The 20,797-nt window shown below is 39.5% G+C and overlaps 1 protein-coding gene across 3 annotated transcripts in view; it reads right to left on the bottom strand.

Annotated features, from left to right (window-relative positions):
- SPTA1 (spectrin alpha, erythrocytic 1) overlaps positions 1–20,797 on the bottom strand; it is a 129,003-nt gene that overhangs the window by 40,250 nt on the left and 67,956 nt on the right. For all 3 annotated transcript variants that reach the window (XM_019751299.3, XM_074318724.2, XM_074318725.2), the window contains exons 25-29: positions 20,011–20,102; positions 18,934–19,078; positions 17,945–18,126; positions 624–723; positions 312–509 (exon numbers count right to left, since the gene is read on the bottom strand). In XM_019751299.3, coding sequence (XP_019606858.2) covers positions 312–509; positions 624–723; positions 17,945–18,126; positions 18,934–19,078; positions 20,011–20,102 — 717 coding nt within the window. The remainder of the gene's footprint in view (positions 1–311; positions 510–623; positions 724–17,944; positions 18,127–18,933; positions 19,079–20,010; positions 20,103–20,797) is intronic.

Below are 20,797 nucleotides of genomic sequence, written 5' to 3'. Positions count from 1 at the left end.
GCCCAGCACACAGTAGGTTCTCAATGAAAATCAATCAATCAAAACCTCAGTCAATCAATAAATTATAATCAACCTACTTCATGCTCAGGACTGACCTCCATTTTGTTTGGCTCTTTTAATAGGATAAGGGCAAAGAACACCATAATGATCAGTCTACAAAGCAGAGAATACAATGTCAGATAATCAAGAGATGCCCTTGTGCTCACAGCATGGAAAGTCCAGTGAAATGAACACCTGTACCAACCATGTAAAATTGCATAGAAGGAACAGAGTTGAACTAATCCTGCTCAATGATTGGGGATTTGTTGTACCTGTAACTCCAGACACTGATCTAGCATCTTTTTGCGTTGTTCCCAAGCTTTCTCCAAATAATCTCTCTCTAGTCTGACAACTTGGAGCTTTTCTTCAATTTCAGGGCTGGCATAGTGCCCACTGCCTATAAGTTCTGCACCAAAGTCTTCTAAGGCCTGAAAGGTAGGAGCCTCAGCCTGCATGTCAGCACGATGTTCCTGTGGGAAAGAGGGGGAAGCGACTAGTGAGGCCAATGACATCTTACCACAGGTGTAACATAAGGGAAGGTTGTTAAGTCATGTGACCAGTGGCTATGGGTTTTGTAGCCATACCTGGTGTCGTTCCATCAAGATCTCAGTACCAGTTAAGTCCTCAGCCAGCTCCTGTGATGATACTATGCCACCAATGCCACTGATCCAATTTTGTAGGTCCCTAGAAAAACAGACATATTGGGATTGACAAGAAAACCTTACAACTCACTACAGGGCTGTCTGTCCTTGGGCTTTTTCCTCTCTAGACAACATTTCCAAATTAATACATTCTATATGACTTCATATGCTTCACAGATCTTAGGTTTGTTGTTTTCATTTGTGACTTAGTAATCCACTGCCTTTGAAAAATTTTTCACATGTATTATCTCTTTCAGTTCTTGCAATAATCTTGTATAGAATTCCTTTTAAAATTTATTGTTTTAATTAATTTTTATTAAATGTACTGGGATCACATTGGTTAGCAAAGTTATATAGATTTCAAGTATACAATTGTATAGTACATCATTTGTATATTGCATTGTGTGTTTGCCACCCAGAGTCAGTTCTCCTTCCATCACCATATATAATTGATCCCTTTAACCTCTTTTATCATCCCTTTTCCCCCTTACCCTCTGGTAACCACTAAACTGTTCTATGCGTCTATGATTTGTTTGTCTTGTATTTGTTGATTTCAGGTGTTTTTTTTTTTATATTAGTTTCGGGTGTATAAAACAACATAATGATTGAACATTTACACCCTTTACAAAGTGATAACACCCCCCAAGTCTGCTACTCCTCTGACATCATATATAGCTGTTACAATACCATTGATTATATTCCTTATGCTGTGCTTTACAGCCTGTGACTGTACATGAGGTATGACAATTAAGTTCGCAAACTAATCCTATAAAAAGTGCTACATACCTCATTGCTGAATATCGCTATGGTCACCTTTGAGGTACTCCCCTTGGGAAGCTAGGCACTGATGCAAGCACCTAGTCCACGCTTCAAAGCAATTTTGGAACTCTTTCTGGAATGGCCATCAGAACTGTCATCATATTACCCTTGATGTCCTGAATGTCATCAAAATGCCTTCCTTTCTATATTTCTTTTGTCTTCGGGTAAAGAAAAGTCATTGGGGGCCAGTTTAGGTGAGTAGGGAGGGTGTTCCAATTGTTATTTGTTTACTGACTAAAAACTCCCTCACAGACAGTGCCATGTATTTTCGTAATGTAAGAGCCATGAATTGTTGGCGAAAAGTTTTATGCAGCATTTTCAGCACTTCCAAATAGTAAATTTGCTTAACTGTTTGTCCAGTTGATATAAATTTATAATGAATAATCCCTCTGATATCAAAAAAAGGTCAACAACATCATTGCGACAAGTTCTTGAACTTAATTGTCAGACCTCATATGTATTTAATTATAGTTAACATTCAATATTATTCTACTTCAGCTTCATGTGTACAGCGCACTGGTCAGGAATCTACACAATCTATGAAGTGTTCCCCTTGATTAGTCCAATACACATCTGGAACCCTACATAATACTTACATCATTGTTGATTATATTCCCCGTAATGCATTTCACATCCTTGTGACTATATTGTGACTACAACTTTGTACTTCTTAATCCCTTTACCTTCTCCACCATCCCCCAGACCCCCTCCCATCTAGCAATCCTCAGTTTTTTTCTATATCTCTGAGTCTATTCCTGTTTTGTTGGCTGGTTTATTCTGTTCTTTAGATTTCACATACAAGTGAGATCATATGGTATTTGTCTTCCTCAGTCTGACTTATTTCACTTAGTATAATATTCTCTAGGTTCATCTGTGTTGCTGCAAATAGTAATATTTCATTCTTTTTAATGGCAGGGTAATATTCCATTGTATAAATGTACTGCAATTTCTAAAAATCTGATTGTCTTTTGATGGGCATTTCAGTTGTTTCCACATCTTGACTATTGTGAACAGCCCTGCAATAGACACAGGGGTGCCTATAGTTTTTCAAATTAGTGTTTTGTATTTCTTTGGATAAATTCCCAAAATGCTGGGTCATAAGGTCTATTTTTAATTTTTTGAGTAACACCATACTGTTTTCCACATTCACCAATTTGCAATCCCACCAACAATGCACAAGAGTTCCCTTTTCTCCACATCCTTGCCAACATTTGCTGTTTGCTGATTTGTTGATAATAGCCATTTTGACAAGAGTGAGGTCATGTCTCATTGTGGTTTTTATTTGCATTTCTCTAATGATTAGTGACATTGAGCACCTTTTCATACGTCTATTGGCCATCTGTATGTCTTCTTTAGAGAAATGTCTCTTCATGTCCTCTGCCCATTTTTTAAATGGGTTGTTTGTTTTTTTTGATGTTGAGTCGTATGAGGTTTTTTTTTTTTTTTTTTTTTGGATATTTACCCCTTATCAGATATATTATTGGTAACTATCTTCTCCCATGAAGTAGGATGTCTTTTTGTTTTGTTGATGGTTTCATTTGCTGTGAAAAAAAACAAAACTTTTTGGTTTAATGTAGTCCCATATGTTTATCTTTTCTTTTGTTTCCCTCACCTGAGGAGATATATCAGTAAAAATATTACGAATGGTAATGACTAAGAGTTTACTTCCTATATTTTCTTCTAGGAGTTTTATGGTTTCGGATCTTACACTTAAGTTGTTAATCCATTTTGAATTTCTTCTTGTACATGGCATGAGAAGGTGGTCTAGCTTCATTTTTTTGCATGTATCTGTACAGTTTTGCCAGCACCATTTATTGAATAGACTGTCTTTACCCCAATGTAAATTTTTGCTTCTTTTGTAACAGATTAAATGACCATATAGGCATGGATTTATTTCTGGGTTCTCTATTCTGCTCCATTGATCTATGTGTCTGTTTTTATGACAATACCATGCTGTTTTGATTACTACTATATTCTTGTAGTATGATTTGATGTCAGGTAGCAAGATACCTCCCACTTTGTTCTTATTTCTCAGGATTGCCATGGCTATTTCAGGTCTTTTATCGTTCCATATAAATTTTAGGATAATTTGTTCTAGTTCTGTGAAAAATGTCATTGGTATTTTGATAGTGATTGCATTGAATATATATATATTGCTTTAGGTGGTATGGACATTTTCACTATATTGATTCTTCCTACCCATGAACATGACGTATGTTTCCATTTATTTGTAACATCTTTAATTTCTTTCTCCAGTGTCTTATAATTTTCTGAGTACAGAACTTTTACCTCCTTAGTTAAATTCATTCCTAAGTATTTTACTTTTTTGATGCAATTATAAATGGGTTTTTTTAATTTCTCTTTCTAATAGTTTGTTATTGGTGTATAAAACTGCAGCCAATTTCTGAATATTAATTTTGCATCCTGCTGCTTTACTAAATTCATTTATCAGTTCTAATAGTTTTTTGATGAAATATTTGGGGTTCTCTATATGTAGTATCATGTCATCTGCAACTAGTGATGATTTTACTTCCTCCTTTCCAATTTGGATGTCTTTTATTTCTTTTTCTTGTCTGATTGCTGTGGCTAGAACTTCCAGCACTATGTTGAATAGAAGTGGAGAAAGTGGGCATTTTGTCTTCTTCCTGATCTTAAAGGAAAGATTTTAGCTTTTCCCCATTAAGTATGATGTTAGCTGTGGGTTTGTCATATATGGACTTTATTATGCTGAGATATGTTTCCCCTATTCCCACTTTGCTGAGAGTTTTTATCATAAATGGATGTTGGATTTTGTCAAATGCTTTTTCTGCTCTATTGATATAACCATATGATTTTTATTTTTCATTTTATTAATGTGGTGTATCATGTTAATTGATTTATGGATATCGAACCAATTTTCATACCAGGAATGAATCATACTTGGTTGTGGTGTATGATCTTTTCAATGTATTGCTGAATTCTGTTTGCTAATATTTTGTTGAGGATTTTTGCATCTATGTTCATTAGGATTATTGGCCAAAAGTTTTCTTTTTTTGTAATGTCTTTGGTTTTGGAATCAGGGTAATGGTGGCCTCATAAAACGATCTTGGGAGTCTTCTCTCCTGGAATTTTTGGAATAGTTTGAGGAGGATAATTGTTAATTATTTTTTGAATGTTTGGTAAAATACACCTCAGAAGCTGTCTGGTCCAGGACTTTTGTTTGTTGGGAGCTTATTGATTACTGATTCAATGTCATTGGTAATAATCAGTCTGTTCAGATTTTCTGTTTCTTCTTGATTCAGGCTTGGAAAATAGTTTGCTTCTAGGAGTTTCTTCCAGATTGTCTAATTTGTTGGCATATAGTTGCTCAGAATATTTTCTTAAAATTTTCTATATTTCTGTGGTGTTTGTTGTCACTTCTCCTCTTTCATTTCTGATTTTATTTATTTGGGTCCTCTCTTTTTCCTTCTTGATAAGTCTGGTTAAAGTTTTGTCAGTTTTGTTTGTCTTTTCAAAACCATCTCTTGGTTTCATTCATCTTTTGCTTTTCGTTTATTTGTTTGTTTGTTTGCCTCTATTTTGCTTATATCCACTCTAACCTTTATTCTTTCCTTCCTTGTATTCACTTTGGGCTTTGTTTGCTGTTCTTTTTACAGTTCCTTAGGTGTAAGGATAGACTGCTGATTTGATATTTTTCTTGTTTCTTTTGGTAGGCCTGTACGGCTACAAATTTCCCTCTTAGGATTTCTTTTGCTGCATCCCATAGATTTTGGGTCATCAGGTTTTCATTTTCGTTTGTCTCGAGTTATCTTTTGATTTCTTCCTTGATTTCATTGTTGACTCATTCATTACTTAGTAGCATGTTATTCAGTCTCCATGTAAACATGTGTGGTTTTATTTTTTTCTTGTAATTGATTTCTAGTTTCATCACACAATGGTCAGAGAAGACTTTTGATATGATTTCAATCTTTTTAAATTTTTTGAGAATTGCATGTGGTCTATCTTGGAAAATGTTTGGGAGGACGGGGAAAAATGGCGGCGTGTGGTGAGCCTCTGTAAAGCTCCCCTGGAATTTACAACGAATCGAACAACAATAACTCCACAAAGGACTCCCTGCACAGCAGACAGGCAAGATGAAGAGGCCCACTACCGAAGTCAACTACTGGTGGGTGAATCGCACAAGCGGGGGGGGGGGGGAGGAGGAAAGAGAGAAGTGAGGAGACAGAGTCACGTGGGCACAAGACGCAGACCTAGCTCAGTGCTCCAAGCTCGCTGCATCCTGGAACTACTGCAGCTGCAGAAGAGGGAAGAACTCGAACTGTTGGGGCTCCACTTGTGGCCCCCAGGGCTGAGGGGCAGCATATAACACGGCTGAACCCAACGCTCACAGCAGAGACCTCAAACAAAAGATTGAGGGAAGAAGGCTGAAAATGGAGCTTTAAGCCCTCACTGCTGAGCAGAGAACGGAAGCCTTAGGCACTGAGACTAGCCACCCCCTCCTTACCCTCCCAGAGCTCGCCCCACACCCACCTGCCTGGTGTTAGAAACAGAACAGTAGTAGTGTCAGATCAAAAGAATAGAATATTTGCTGTTCTGAGAACTGTGGACCGCAGGCACAAATTCCCAGACAACTAATTCTGGCAAAGGGGAGGGAGTTGTGGAAGCAGAACTGTGGTGGTGGTCACCACCATAGCTCTGGGCCACCTTTCACAACTCACCCCGCCCCTGACCCCACTTATCTGGGCAGATCCCTGCAGGAGTAAACAGAACTGCTGAAACACACGGGCTCTGAATCTGGTGCAGGAAGAGCTTAGGAATATCAAAAGCTCTCCGCTACCCACCGGGACACTGCGCCCTGTGACCTAAAGGAACTATTAACAGAGGAGAAGCCCGTCTCCCAGGGAATCCCCCCATTGTGTGAGAAGCTGGACTAGTGCAGAGAAAACATAGCACTACCATGTGGGAGAGGAAAAATAGGCTGCAGCCGGAGAAAAAATAAAACATTCACCCGTGAAGTCCTGGAAAACAAAAGAAAGACCTCTTCCTATCAACCTGTTGTAGAAGCCACTCCTGAAGATGTCTAGGAAGAGAAATAATAAATCAGTAATTACCATGAATAACCAAGGCAACAAGATAGCTCAGAAAGAAAGTGAAAAGTCTCCAGAAAAGGCACTTAAAGATACAGAAATATGTGACTTAAATGACAGAGAATTCAAGATTGCAGTTCTGAAAAAACTCAACGAGATGCAAGAAAACACAGAAAGGCAGTTAAATGAACTCAGAAACATAATCAAAGAACAACATGAGCATTCTACGAAAGAGATTGAAATTTTAAAAAAGAACCAAATAGAATTTCTGGAGATTAAGAACTCTTTATCCATTCATCTATCGAAGGACATTTTGGTTGTTTCCATGTCTTGGCCACAGTAAACACAGCTGCAATGAACATTGGAACACACGTGTCTTTATCTCTAAATGTTTTCAGATTTTTTGGGTAGATACCCAGGAGAGGGAAGAAGTTGTGGTATATATACATAATGGAATACTATTCGGCAGTAAGAAAAGATGAGAGACTTCCGGAAAAATGGCGGAGTGAGGTGAGCCTCTGTAAAGCTCCTCTGGAATTTACAAAGAATCGAACAACAAAAACTCCACAAAGGACTCCCTGCACAGCAGACAGGCAACACGAAGAGGCCCACTACCGACTGAAATCACCTACAGGTGGGAGATTCGCGCGAGCGGGGGGAGGAGGAAAGGGAGAAGTGCGCGGAGACGGAGCCGCACGGGCGCAGGACACAGACCTCACTCAGTGCGCCGAGCTCGCTGCTTCCCGGAACTACCGCAGCTGCGGGAGAGGGAAGAACTTGGACTGCTAGGGCTCCGCCAGGGCTCCACAGGGCTGAGGGGACAGCATATAACACGGCTGAACCCAACGCTCACGGCAGAGACCTCGGAGAAAAGACTGAGGGAAAAAGGCTGAAAACGGTGGTTTAAGCCCTCACTGCCGAGCAGAGAACGGAGCCTTAGGCACTGAGACTAGCCGCCCCCTCCCTCCCCTCCCAGAGCTCGCCCCGCCCCCACCTGCCCGGTGCTAGAAGCGAAACAGTAGCAGTGTCAGATCAAAACAACAGAAAATTTGCTGTTTTGAGAACTGTGGACCGAAGACACAAATTCACAGCCCAACTAGTTCCAGCAAAGGGGAGAGAGCTGTGGAAGCAGGACCGGCTGTGGTGGTGGTTGCCGCCATTGCTCTGGACCACCTCTCACAACTCACCCCACCCCTGACCCCACCTATCTGGGCGGATCCCTGCAGGAGTAAACAGAACTGCTGAAACATACGGGCTCTGAATCAGGAGCTGGAAGAGCTTTGGAACATCAAAAGCTCTCCACATACCCACCAGGACACTGCGCCCTGTGACCTAGACGAACTATTAACAGAGGAGAAGCCCATCTCCCAGGGAATCCCCCCATTGTGTGAGAAGTTGGAATAGTGCAGAGAAAACATAGCACTACTGTGTGGGAGAAGAAAAATAAGTTGCAGTTGGAGAAATAATAAAACATTCTACCAACAAGTATTGGCAAACAAAAGAAAGACCGCTTTCTATCAACCTGCTGCAGAAGTCACTCCTGTAGATGTCTAGGAAGAGAAATAGTAAACCAGTAATCGCCATGAATAACCAAGGCAACAAGACAGCTCAGAAAGAAAGTGAAAAATCTCCAGACAAGGCACTTAAAGATACAGAAATATGTGACTTAAGTGACAGAGAATTCAAGATTGCAGTTCTGAAAAAACTCAACGAGATACAAGAAAACACAGATAGGCAGTTAAAGGAACTCAGAAACTCAATCAAAGAACAGCATGAGCATTTTACGAAAGAGATTGAAATCTTAAAAAAGAACCAAATAGAATTTCTGGAGATTAAGAACTCAATAGAAGAAATTAAGAATGAAATAACCAGCTTAGGTAGTAGAGTTGACCAGATGGAGCAAAGAATCAGTGACATCGAAGATAGAAACCTGGAAATGACACAAATAGAAGAAGAAAGAGACTTGAGGCTTAAAAGAAATGAAAGAACTCTACAAGAACTTTCTGACTCCATCAGAAAGAGCAATATAAGAATAATGGGCATACCAGAAGGAGAAGAAAGAGAGAAGGGAACAGAGAATATATTCAAACAAATTGTCGATGAGAACTTCCCAAATTTGTGGACAGAACTGGACCCTCGAATCCAAGAAGCAAATAGAACACCTAGTTACCTCAATCCCAACAGACCTTCTCCAAGGCACATTGTATTGAAGCTGTCTAAAATCAACGACAAAGAAAGAATCCTCAAGGCAGCCAGGGAAAAGAAGACGGTAACTTACAAAGGAAAGCCCATTAGATTATCATCAGATTTTTCAGCAGAAACTCTACAAGCCAGGAGGGAGTGGAACCAAATATTCAAACTATTGAAAGAGAGAAACCATGAGCCAAGAATAATATATCCAGCAAAGATATCCTTTAGATATGAAGGAGGAATAAAGACCTTTCCAGACATACAGAAGCTGAGGGAATTTTCTAATACGCGACCTGCACTACAAGAAATACTAAAGGAGGCTATTCGACCACCATCAACAGGGACAATTTGTGGCAACCACAACTCAAAAAGGGGGAGAGTAAAGGCCTGAACCGGAATATGGGAATGGAGAAAGTAAGCGTGCTGAAGAAAATGGAATATTCTAAATATCAAACTTTCTTTTACATAAACTTAAGGGTAACCACTCAAAATAAATCCAGAATTGAAATATATACTGAAATGAAAGAAGAAACAGAGGGAAACATCATAGAATACCACCACACAGAAATAATAGACAACAAAAAAAGGCAAAGAAACAATGGAGACACAACCTTACCAGAAAACTAAGGATAAAATGACAGGAAATCCTCACATATCAATAATCACCCTAAATGTAAATGGACTGAACTCACCAATAAAAAGGCACAGAGTAGCAGATTGGATCAAAAAACTAAACCCAACCATATGCTGTCTCCAAGAGACACATCTCAGCTACAAGGACAAGCATAGACTCAAAGTGAAAGGGTGGAAATTGACACTCCAAGCAAATGGTACCCAGAGAAAATCAGGTGTAGCCATAATGATATCAGATGAAACAGACTTCAAGGTGAAAAAGATAACAAGAGACAAAGATGGACATTTCATAATGGTGAAGGGGACTGTACAACAAGAAGACATAACATTCATCAATGTTTATGCCCCCAATCAGGGAGCACCGAAATACACCAAGCAACTACTAACAGAACTAAAGGGAGAAACTGACCAAAACACAATTATACTAGGGGACTTAAATACATCATTGACAGCTATGGATAGATCATCCAAACAGAAAATAAATAATGAAATAGTAGCCCTAAATGACACATTAGATGAAATGGACATAACTGACATTTATAGAGCACTTCATCCTAAAACATAAGACTATACATTCTTTTCTAGTGTACATGGAACATTCTCAAGGATAGACCATATATTGGGACATAAAATCATTCTCAACAAATTTAAGAAGATTGAAATCATACCATGCATATTCTCTGATCACAAGGCTTTGAAATTGGATATCAACTGTAAAAAGAAAGCGGGAAAAAACACAAATACATGGAGACTAAACAACATACTTTTAAAGAAGGACTGGGTCAAAGAAGAAATTAGAGGAGAGATCAAAAGATACATAGAAACAAATGACAATGAAAATACATCCTACCAAAATTTTTGGGATGCAGCGAAAGCAGTTTTAAGAGGGAAATTTATCTCATTACAGGCCTATCTCAAGAAACAAGAAAACTCCTAAATAAATAACCTCATGTTACACCTTAAAGAACTAGAAAAGAAGAAAAAGTGAAACCCAAGGTCAGCAGAAGAAAGGAAATAATGAAAATCCGAGCAGAACTAAATGGAATAGAGAACAAAAAGACAACAGAAAAAATTAATGCGACGAAGAACTGGTTCTTTGAAAAGATTAACAAAATTGACAAATCCTTGGCTAGACTCACTAAGATAAAAAGAGAGAAGACACTAATTAACAAAATCAGAAACGAAAAAGGGGACGTTATCACGGACACCACAGAAATATAAAGGATCATCCAAGAATACTATGAAAGACTATATGCCACCAAATTCAACAACCTAGAAGAAATGGACAAGTTCTTGGAAACATATAGCCTTCCAAGGCTGAACCATGAAGAAGTGGATAATCTAAACAGACCGATCACCAGTAACGAAATTGAATCAGTCATCCAAAACCTTCCCAAAAGCAGAAGTCCGGGACCAGATGGCTTCACTAGTGAATTCTACCAAACCTTCAAAGAGGATCTAACACCAATCCTACTCAAACTCTTCCAAAAAATTGAAGAAGAGACAGTACTCCCTAACTCATTTTATGAGGCCAACATTACCCCGATACCAAAACCTGGTAAGGATAGCACAACAAAGGAAAACTACAGACCAATATCTCTGATGAACACAGATGCAAAAATCCTAAATAAAATTCTAGCAAATAGAATACAACAATGCATTAAAAAGATTATTCATCACGACCAAGAGGGGTTCATCCCCGGGGCACAAGGATGGTTCAACGTCTGCAAATCCATCAATGTGATACATCACATAAACAAAATAAAGGACAAAAATCATATGATTATATCAATTGATGCAGAAAAAGCATTTGACAAGATGCAATATCCATTTATGATTAAAACACTTAATAAAATAGGTATGGAAGGAAAATACTTCAACATAATACAGGCCATATAGGACAAGCCCTCTGCATATCTCATAATTAGTGGTTAAAAACTGAAGCCCTTTCCTCTACGTTCAGGAACATGACAGGGCTGTCACCTATCACCTCTGCTTTTCAACATAGTGTTTGAAGTCCTTGCCAGAGCAATCAGGCAAGAGAAAGAAATAAAAGGCATCCAAATTGGATTTGCAGAAGTTAAATTATCACTCTTTGCAGATGGCATGATGCTATATATAGAAAACCCTAAAGACTCCACCAAAAAGCTATTAGAAACAATCAACGAATACAGTAAAGTTGCCGGCTACAAAAATCAACGTACAAAAGTCTATTGCTTTCCTATATACTAACAATGAAATCTCAGAAAAAGAAACACAAAAAACAATTCCTTTTGCAATTGCAGCAAAAAGAATAAAATACCTAGGAATAAACTTAACCAAGGATGTGAAAGACCTATATGCTGAAAGCTATAGGACATTTTTGAAAGAAATTGAAGAAGACACAAAGAAATGGAAAGACATTCTGTGCTCATGGATTGGAAGAATCAACATAGTTAAAATGGCCGTATTACCCAAAGCTATATACAGATTTAATGCAATCCCCATCAAAATCCCAATGGCATTTTTTAAAGAAATAGAACAAAAAATCATCATGATTTGTTTGGAACCACAAAAGACCCTGAATAGCCAAAGCAATCTTAAGAAAAAAGAACAATAATGGAGGTATCACACTTCCTGACTTTGGCTTGTACTACAGGGCTACAATAATCAAAACAGCATCGTAGTGGCAGAAAAACAGACACATAGACCAATGGAATAGAATTGAGAACCCAGAAATAAAAACACATAAATATGGACAGATAATTTTTGACAAAGAAGCTAAAAACATACAGTGGACAAAAGACAGCCTCTTCAATAAACGGTGCTGGGAGAATTGGATAACCACGTGCAAAAGTATGAGACTGGACTGCTGTTTGTCACCATGTACCAAAATTAATTCAAAATGGATCAAAGACTTAAGCATAAGACCTGACACAATAAACTGCATAGAAGAAAACATAGGTACTAAACTTATGGACCTTGGGTTGAAAGAGCATTTTATGAATTTGACTCCAAAGGCAATGGAAGTAAAAGCTAAAATAAACAAATGGGACTATATGAAACTTAAAAGCTTCTGCACAGCAAAAGAAACCATCGACCAAATAAAGAGGTAACCAACTGAATGGGGGAAGATTTTTGCAAACAGTGCCTCCGATAAGGGGCTAATATCCAAAATATACAAGGAACTCATGCAACTCAACAACAAAATAACAAACAACCCAATTGAAAAATGGGCAGAGGACCTGAAGAGACATTTCTCCAAAGAGGACATACAAATGGCAAATAGGCATATGAAAAAATGCTCAACGTCACTAATCATCAGAGAAATGCAAATCAAAACCACAATGAGATATCACCTCACCCCAGTCAGAATGGCTATCATCAACAAGACAAATAGTAACAAGTGTTGGAAAGGCTGTGGAGAAAAAGGAACCCTGTTGGTGGGAATGCAGACTGGTGCAGCCACTATGGAAAGCAGTGTGGAGGTTCCTCAAAATATTATGAATAGAATTACCATATGACCCAGCAATCCCTCTCCTGGGTATCTACCAAAAAAATCTGAAAACATTTAGAGATAAAGACACGTGTGCTCCAATGTTCATTGCAGCTTTGTTTATGATGGCCAAGACATGGAAACAACCAAAATGTCCTTCAATAGATGAATGGATAAAGAAGTTGTGGTATATATACACAATGGAATACTATTCGGTGGTAAGAAAAGATGATATAGGAACATTTGTGACAACATGGATGGATCTTGAGAGTGTAATGCTGAGCGAAATAAGTCAGACAGAAAAAGCAGAGAACCATGTGATTTCACTGATATGTGGTATATAAACCAAAAACAACAAGAAAACAAGACAGACAAATGAGAAACAAAAACTCATAGACACAGACATAGTTTAGTGGTTACCAGAGGGTAAGGGGGGTGGGGGGTGGGAGATGAGGGTAAAGGGGATCAAATATATGGTGATGGAAGGAGAACTGACTCTGTGTGGTGAACACACAATGGGATTTATAGATGATGTAATACAGAATTGTACACCTGAAATCTATGTAATTTTACTAACAATTGTCACCCTTATAAATTAAAAAAAAAAAAAAAAAAAAGAGAAAGAAAGAAAATGTTCCATGTGGGTTTATCAGAAATTTCTTATCAGTGTTTTAAATTCTGTCTCTGGTAGGTTGGTTGCCTCCATTTCATTTAGTTCCATTTGTAGAGGTTTCTTCTGTTGTTTTTTATTTGAGACATGTTTTTTGTTTCCTTGTTCTGCCAGCCACTCTGTGTTTGCTTCCATGTGTTAGGTAGATATTCTATGTCTCTCAGTCTTTGCTGGGTGGCCTTATGTAGTATGTGTCCTGTGTCATCAAATTGGGCATTCTCCCTAATCTCCAGTGTGTGTGTGTTCCAGAGGTGTCCCTTCTGTTTTTTGTGTTCTCCTGTTGTAGTCGATCCTTGATTGCTTTTGGTGCATCAGTGGGTGGGATTGACTCCCAGGCTGACTAACTCTGAGGATTGGCTACGCCCACAGTGTATGAGCTACTGTTTGGGGGCTGACCCTTCAGAGGAGGCTTCACCTCTTTGGGCTGTTGTGCCTTTTGAGACACCCTCTTTGCATGTGCTGCTTATGGGGCTAACCAGGTAGTTCTCTGGTGTGGTCTGAAGCTGGCCTCTGGGTGTTTTCTTGTGTCTCTTGGTTGGGGCTCCCATGCAGGACAATTTCAGCCTTGCCTGTTACCAACCCTCGACTACCTGGTAGGTGCCTCAAAGCTATATGTGGTTGGCTGCTGCCTGTACTAGACCTGGAGGCATGTGGGGGTGGCCTTGCCATGAACTGAGGCTTGCTACCACCAATATTAGGCCTTAGGCAGCTTAGCAAAAGACCCAGGACCCCCTAGGCCTATTGCCATCTGCCAGCTGCCTGTAAGATCCAGTCACTGAAAGAGGCTCCTCCTTAGGTGCGTGGGTCTGGCTGGTTGCCCTGGTGTGGAGAGTGTTCTTGTCCATGCTGCACAAGCTGGGTGTGGTGGAGTTCAAGTGAGTCATGAAACGTGACTGGTATTTTTCTATTTTCTCACAGTTCTGAAGGCTAAAAGTCCAATATAAAGGTGTCCTCAGGTTTGGTTTCTTCTGAAGCCTCTCTCCATGGGTTGAAGATGGCCACCTTCTCTCCGTGTCCTCACATGGTCTTTTCTCTGTGCCGTGACTGGTGGTTTTTACAACATTAATACAGTTTCAGTTCTTATGCCAGTATTTGGCCTGTGACCACCTCGCATAGCGCCCCAAGAACACTGCAGCCAGCCACCATCTCAGGCTCACAAATTCCTGATAGCTGTCCCTTAGTGGATGTGGTGCAGTTTTTGTGTCACTTTCCACCAGCAAAATTTCACCAGGCCAGTTGCAGATTGTCCACTGCTGTAAAAAATTTCCTCTGTGGCTTGAGGGGGCAGGGCCTGCCACCCAGGTACACAGAGTACCTCTAGTAATGCAACTCTAGGTGGGCAGAGTAGAGTTCCAGGGAGCTATGGGGTATGGTTGGTGGTTTCTGTAAAGTCAACACAGTTTTGGCTTCAGCACTTGTGCTGGGCCCATAAACACCGCACAAAAATTCTCTGAGAACACTATGGCCAGCCACCGCCTGTCTCAGGCCCCCCACACCACTGCCTGTCTCAGCTGTGGTGCAGGGCTTGGCTTAACATCCATCACTAAACGTTTCCTGGGCCACCAGAGGCCCTCCATCTACTTTAATCTGAAGCCTGTGGGGTGGGTCCAGCAGCCCAGGAGTCAAGTTTCTGGGCAAAATAGCATTAGTTGTGCAGAGAGCAGGGACGCAGACATCACTAAGAAACTGTGCTTGGGCAAATTCCACAAGACCAATGCAGTCCCATACTTGGTCCTTTGGGGGAAGGCTTAATCCTGAAAAGATGGTGCCCCTTCTCACCCCCCTCCCCATAAGCCATACATGTGCAGGCTTCATACAGGGAAACAATGGCTCCCATCACTCCAGCTCTAGTACCAAAGACATTCAGTTCAGTCCTTCCCTTCACGTCCCTGGGCCTCCTGAGCTGCCACCCCCTCCACCAGAGACCAGGTGAGAACCTATCAATGAGCAGGTTCATGTGCCAGCTTTACAAGAGGACGTCTGGGTTTCCAGCTGCCTTCCATCCCACCAGGAAGGATAGATAGAATCCTCGCTGATTTTCACTGCCAGATGCCATAGGAACTCCTCTTCTCAGCACAGGATCCCTGGGCTGGGGAGTCTGGTGTGGGGTTAGGGGCCCTCTCCCTCTTCAGGGGGGACTTCTGCCACCGAGGTTTCCCTCTCAGCATCCAACCTCTTTCTGTGGGTTTGGGGTCAGCCTGTTTGTGTTTCATGTCTCAATGTGACCTCTTCTTTATATCTTTAGTTATAGTGGTTCTTTTTCAGCTAGTATTCAGATGAATCTTGAGGTTGATTGTTCTATAACTTATTTGTAATTTTGGTGTGATCCTGGGATGCAGTAGGCATAGTATTTACTTAATCTGCTATCTTGAATTGTTCCAATTGCTTTCAGTTTTATATCCCACATGAGTGAAGTCATATGGTTCTTGACTTTTTCTGTCTGACTTATCTCACTTAGCATGATAATCTCAAGATCCAGATATATGAAAAAATGCTCAAATTCACTAGCTGTTAAGGAAATGCAAATCAAAACCACAATGAGATACCACTTCATGCCTGTTAGAATGGCTATCATCAACAAGACAAGTAATAACAAGTGGTGGAGGCATTGTGGAGAAAAAAGAGCCCTCATACACTGCTGGTGAGAATGTAAATTGATACAGCCACCATGGAAAGCAGTATGGAGGTTCTTCCAAAAATTATGGGTAGAATTGCCATATGACCCAGCAATCTCTCTTCTGGATATCTACCCCCAAAAATCTAAAAACACTTATCTATAAAGATACATGTACCCTTATGTTAATTGCAGCATTATTCATGGTGTGCAAGACATGGAAAAAACAAGTGTCCTTTGGTAGATAATTGGATAAAGAAGATGTGGTACATACATACAGTGGAATATTACTTGGCCACAAGAAGAGCTGAAATACTGTCATTTGTGACAACATGGATAGATCTTGAGGTTATCATGTATGGAATTATTTTGTTTCCATTTTGCAGATCAGAAAGTCAGCTTACAGAATAATAAGTGATTTGACCATATGAAATAACTATAGCTGACATCTGAACTAGAACCCACATACTGGAATCCTGAACTTACACATATTCCATTACTCCTAATGATTCTTGTTCCTGTAAAGTAGATTTTTTTTTTGGGGGGGGTGGTTTAAAGATCTATCTTATTGTGGAACCTTAGGGAAGGCATGTCTAGGGCAGACCAATCTCTTCTTTTGTAAACTAATTTATTATTTATTCAAAGAACTAAATTTTGTTCGATGTTTATTTGATACTTGGTAAACATCGAACAAAATTTAGTTCTTTGAATAAAGTATCAAGTATTTGTGCCTTTTAGAAACTCATTTATTTAAAAACAAAAACAAAAAACAAACAAACAAAAAAAAAAACACCTGAAAAGCAGAAGTGTCATAAAGAAATAAAATATGGTGTTAGATTTGTTCTGAGGCTGAGAATATTACTTCTGTTACATTGATGAGTAAGGTTTTATAAAGGGAAGGAGACAACCTTTGACTAGGAATCTGAAGTCCAGGTAGAATCTATATATACATAGATATATGAGCAAAAAATTATTTAGGGGAATGAGTATAGTTGCTATTTATTTTTACTGTGTGAAAAACTATAGCTTTCCAGAAATGCTGAATTGGTATGGAGATTGTCAAGAGCAACTGCAATCATTTGCCAAAAGTTCCCTCCTTTTTTCTTCAGAAGTATTACATTGTGAGCTACTACTTCCTGTACTCTCAGTTCTAAATGTTCCAGTAGACTGATATAACAGAGAAGAATGCAGGAATTTTCCACAAACAAAGTATATATTTGCTAAGTTGTTCTAATGTTAGACTCTTCAGCAAGACAATGATAATTATGTAGAATTTGATCTCAACATTTCTGTTTATCTCTTGCTATTTCTCCTTACCCCTCTGACATACAAAGCTCATGTTCTAGCTATCCCTGTCCGCTTCATGAAATTGTTGTACCTTTCTTATCCTTGTGCCTTTGTTTACACATAGTTCCACCTAATTGTTAGGATATGTGTTTTGGGCTGTATTATGTTCTACCATGGTTATACGTATTCTTCCCTTCTTTTCCAGTTGAATGAAAATGTCCATATCCTACATCTCCTGACATAGCACCCTACATATAGAATACACTCTATAAAAGCTTACTTAATTGGTTTAGATGGCCTTGCATTCCTCCAAACTTCAATATTTTATGGCATGAAGTATTGAGCTTGAGATATTTGTGCTTTACTAGAGGTATGATTTGGACATATAGGTACTTTCCAAACCCAACAGTGAAGACCATCTGTACCCAGACTGCTTCTAGAAGCTCTACTCAGGGACCATACATGAAATTGCCCACCCGACCTGGTGGAAGTCTGCCTTTTGAGTTTTACCTGGCCTTGCTGAGGAACAGGAAGAATTTCTGGGTCTCATTTAGGTTCTTCTTACGATCTTCCGTGTGCCCCAGCAGGTCATCCCAGGCCTTGTTCAGCTCCATCTGCTGCCTCTGCAGGTCACCAGTGGCATCAGGGTGGGACTCACTGAGCCTCTCTGCTGTCTCCCCCAGTATGGTCACCTGGGGAAGTACAAGAGCTCTGATAATCAGCCTAGAGTCACATCTCTAGCAAAAGAATAATCCTGAGCCCTGGGGGTGCTCACTCCTCAAACAGATATCAGTGAGGTATAAGAACATCTTGCTACTTTATTAACTAAAATGCCAAATCTATTGGTACACGTGATAACTCCCTGAAGTAGTCAACATTGATACGACCATACTTCTTTTTAAGATAATAAGGCTGTCAAAGAGGGTACTTAAGAGAATGCTGGTTAGTGGCAGCATTGTTAGGGAACCTAAGGACCCTGATTTTTAATATAAAAGTCTTTCTAATATAGATATTTGTGAGCTTCCTTTTGCTCTGCATGATAATGCCATGCTGTACGATGACTGATTTATCTCAGAGTGTATCTGACAAGCTCCAGAGTTCACTTTTCAGTTGGAGGAGGATTCAGCTCATTCAATCACTTGTGAAGAAAACTCTGCAACATGCTCAGGCATTGGCCTGGCCATCTTGGGGGTATGACCATTTTCTATTTATCTTAGGATACTGGCCTCCAACTAACTTCTGTAAGTTCTGCTCACTTGGAACCCATTAAAGAGGCGCTTGGACAATAGGAGGTTCATTTTGAATATGTTTTCCCTCCATGTCCCAGGGCATGTCCTTTTAGTGGCTTTGTTTTAGGGACAGGGTACAACAACAACTATGGAGTAATAGAAAGAGAACTGTAAGAATAGGGACTGGGAAATAAGACCACAGGCAAGGGCATTGGTAGGTATAAACATGAAGAGGAAAGTGTTAGAAAAGCTTGGAATTTCATGTCTCACCTTTTCCCCCAGGGGTATGAGGTCTCTTTCAAAGCCCTCATGCTGCCGCTGAAGCGCCTGAACACTGAACAGATCTGAGCCAGGATCAGCAACACTCAGGGCCTGATACTTATTCTCAATCTGCTCCTTCATGTCATCTGCTTCTCTGGTACATGAGAGTAAAGAGTTTAAGAGTAATAATGTGTACCAGAGGCAGAGTTGATGGACTCACAAGGAAGTAATCACTACTACCACCACCACCACCATCACCACCACCACTACCACCCCACCACAACCACCATCACCATCCTTTTTAATGTGTTAGAACGTATGCTCATTTAATATTCACAACAATGACTTGAGGCATAGTTACCATTACCATTACCATTTTACATATGAGAAACCTGAAGCTTAAAGATGCCAAGTATATTTCCTTAAGATTATACTACTGCTAAATTGTAGAGCCTAGGTCTGAATGAAGTGGCCTGACTGCAGAGCTACATGCTTAACTATTATATTTCATAAAATTCCATCTTAAGCCATTCTAAACAACAAGAACTATGTGTATTTTAGTTTTTCTCTTCTCTGGATATTCAAAAATAAATTCATTTTATAAATACATTTGTAGGTATTTGGTTTCCTATTTGTTTGTTCACTTATTTGTTTGCTTATTTAGTTACGTGTATGTATTTCTTAGTTTCGACACAGATTTGGAAATCAGACATAACAAAGTGTTGAATCAACAGTTAAAGTCACTGTGATGTTCATGGTTCTCTGCCATCTATTTATAGTTCAGAAATATAGTTACTTAAACCTCTTGTTTCTATTTTAAGTTTCATTCACTATCACAAAAACATATAGATGGCCTGATTACTAGAAAATTGAAATTGGTTGTCTGGGAGTATCCTATGTGCCAAGTGAGGAATCTACTACTGAAACACCTGCTCTCCTATTAGGTCAATCTCAGGAAGAAAGGTTATACTAATAACTATGGTTCTAAAAGTAATTAGAGTCTAAAAGTAATTAGACTTTTTTTTTTTTTTTTTTTTTTCGAGTGGGTTCTAGAGCAGCACTGTTTTTTAGGGTTAAAATTCTCACCTGTGAAACATTTGGACAGCATGGGCACTCCCTAGAAGTTGGCGCTGTTCCTCTGCAAGCCTCTGCAAGGAGCCCCAGCGGTTGTTCAACTCCTAAAAAAGGCAGATATACCAGACTTTAGCTACGGAGCAGACTCAGATTGATCAGTGGTGTCTAAAGACAAGATGGGGTTTAAGTCATGGTTGCTTTCATGCTATCTCCCTCAGAAATTGCATAGGTTTATTTCTTTCTTGGATAGCTTGAGTTTGGGCTTCATTTATACCAGTGCAGTTAAGAAAGGGATTGCTTTCTTTCCCAAACTAATGTTTCAGGGTGGAACTGTCAACCATAGAGTAGCTATTATGTTTCTCTAGGAGAACCATAGCACCTTTCTGCATCCTGAATTTATGAAACAAAGTAGCCTTTTAGAATCCTACTTTCTGTACGGGGTGAGTAAATTGTACCTATGAACATGTCCTTTTTACCCCATATCAACCACCACAAAAAGCAGCAGAAAACTTACTCACTGGTTTATGACAATGCAGAGAGCTGGGCAACACATTCCATTAATATTCATTAGATATTTTATGGAACTCTAGGTCCAAATCTGAATCAGGTCTAGAATGCTTTCTTCCCCATCTCTACTGACCTATATTCTTTTCATTCTTTCATTAGATTTTATGAGAGCCTATCTCTTCCAGTAAATTTTCTTGATTTAACCCTTTTACTATCATAGGTCCTTTATCTGTATTTTCTTTGTATTCATGTATTTGAATACTGAATTTATTGTATCTGTGTGGGGAGAGGT

Source organism: Rhinolophus sinicus, chromosome 7, assembly GCF_057876585.1.
Source record: "Rhinolophus sinicus isolate RSI-liver-muscle chromosome 7, RSI-T2T, whole genome shotgun sequence".
In the NCBI taxonomy this organism is placed as follows: Eukaryota; Metazoa; Chordata; class Mammalia; order Chiroptera; family Rhinolophidae; genus Rhinolophus; species Rhinolophus sinicus.
This window is presented reverse-complemented; position numbering and strand designations above follow the sequence as displayed.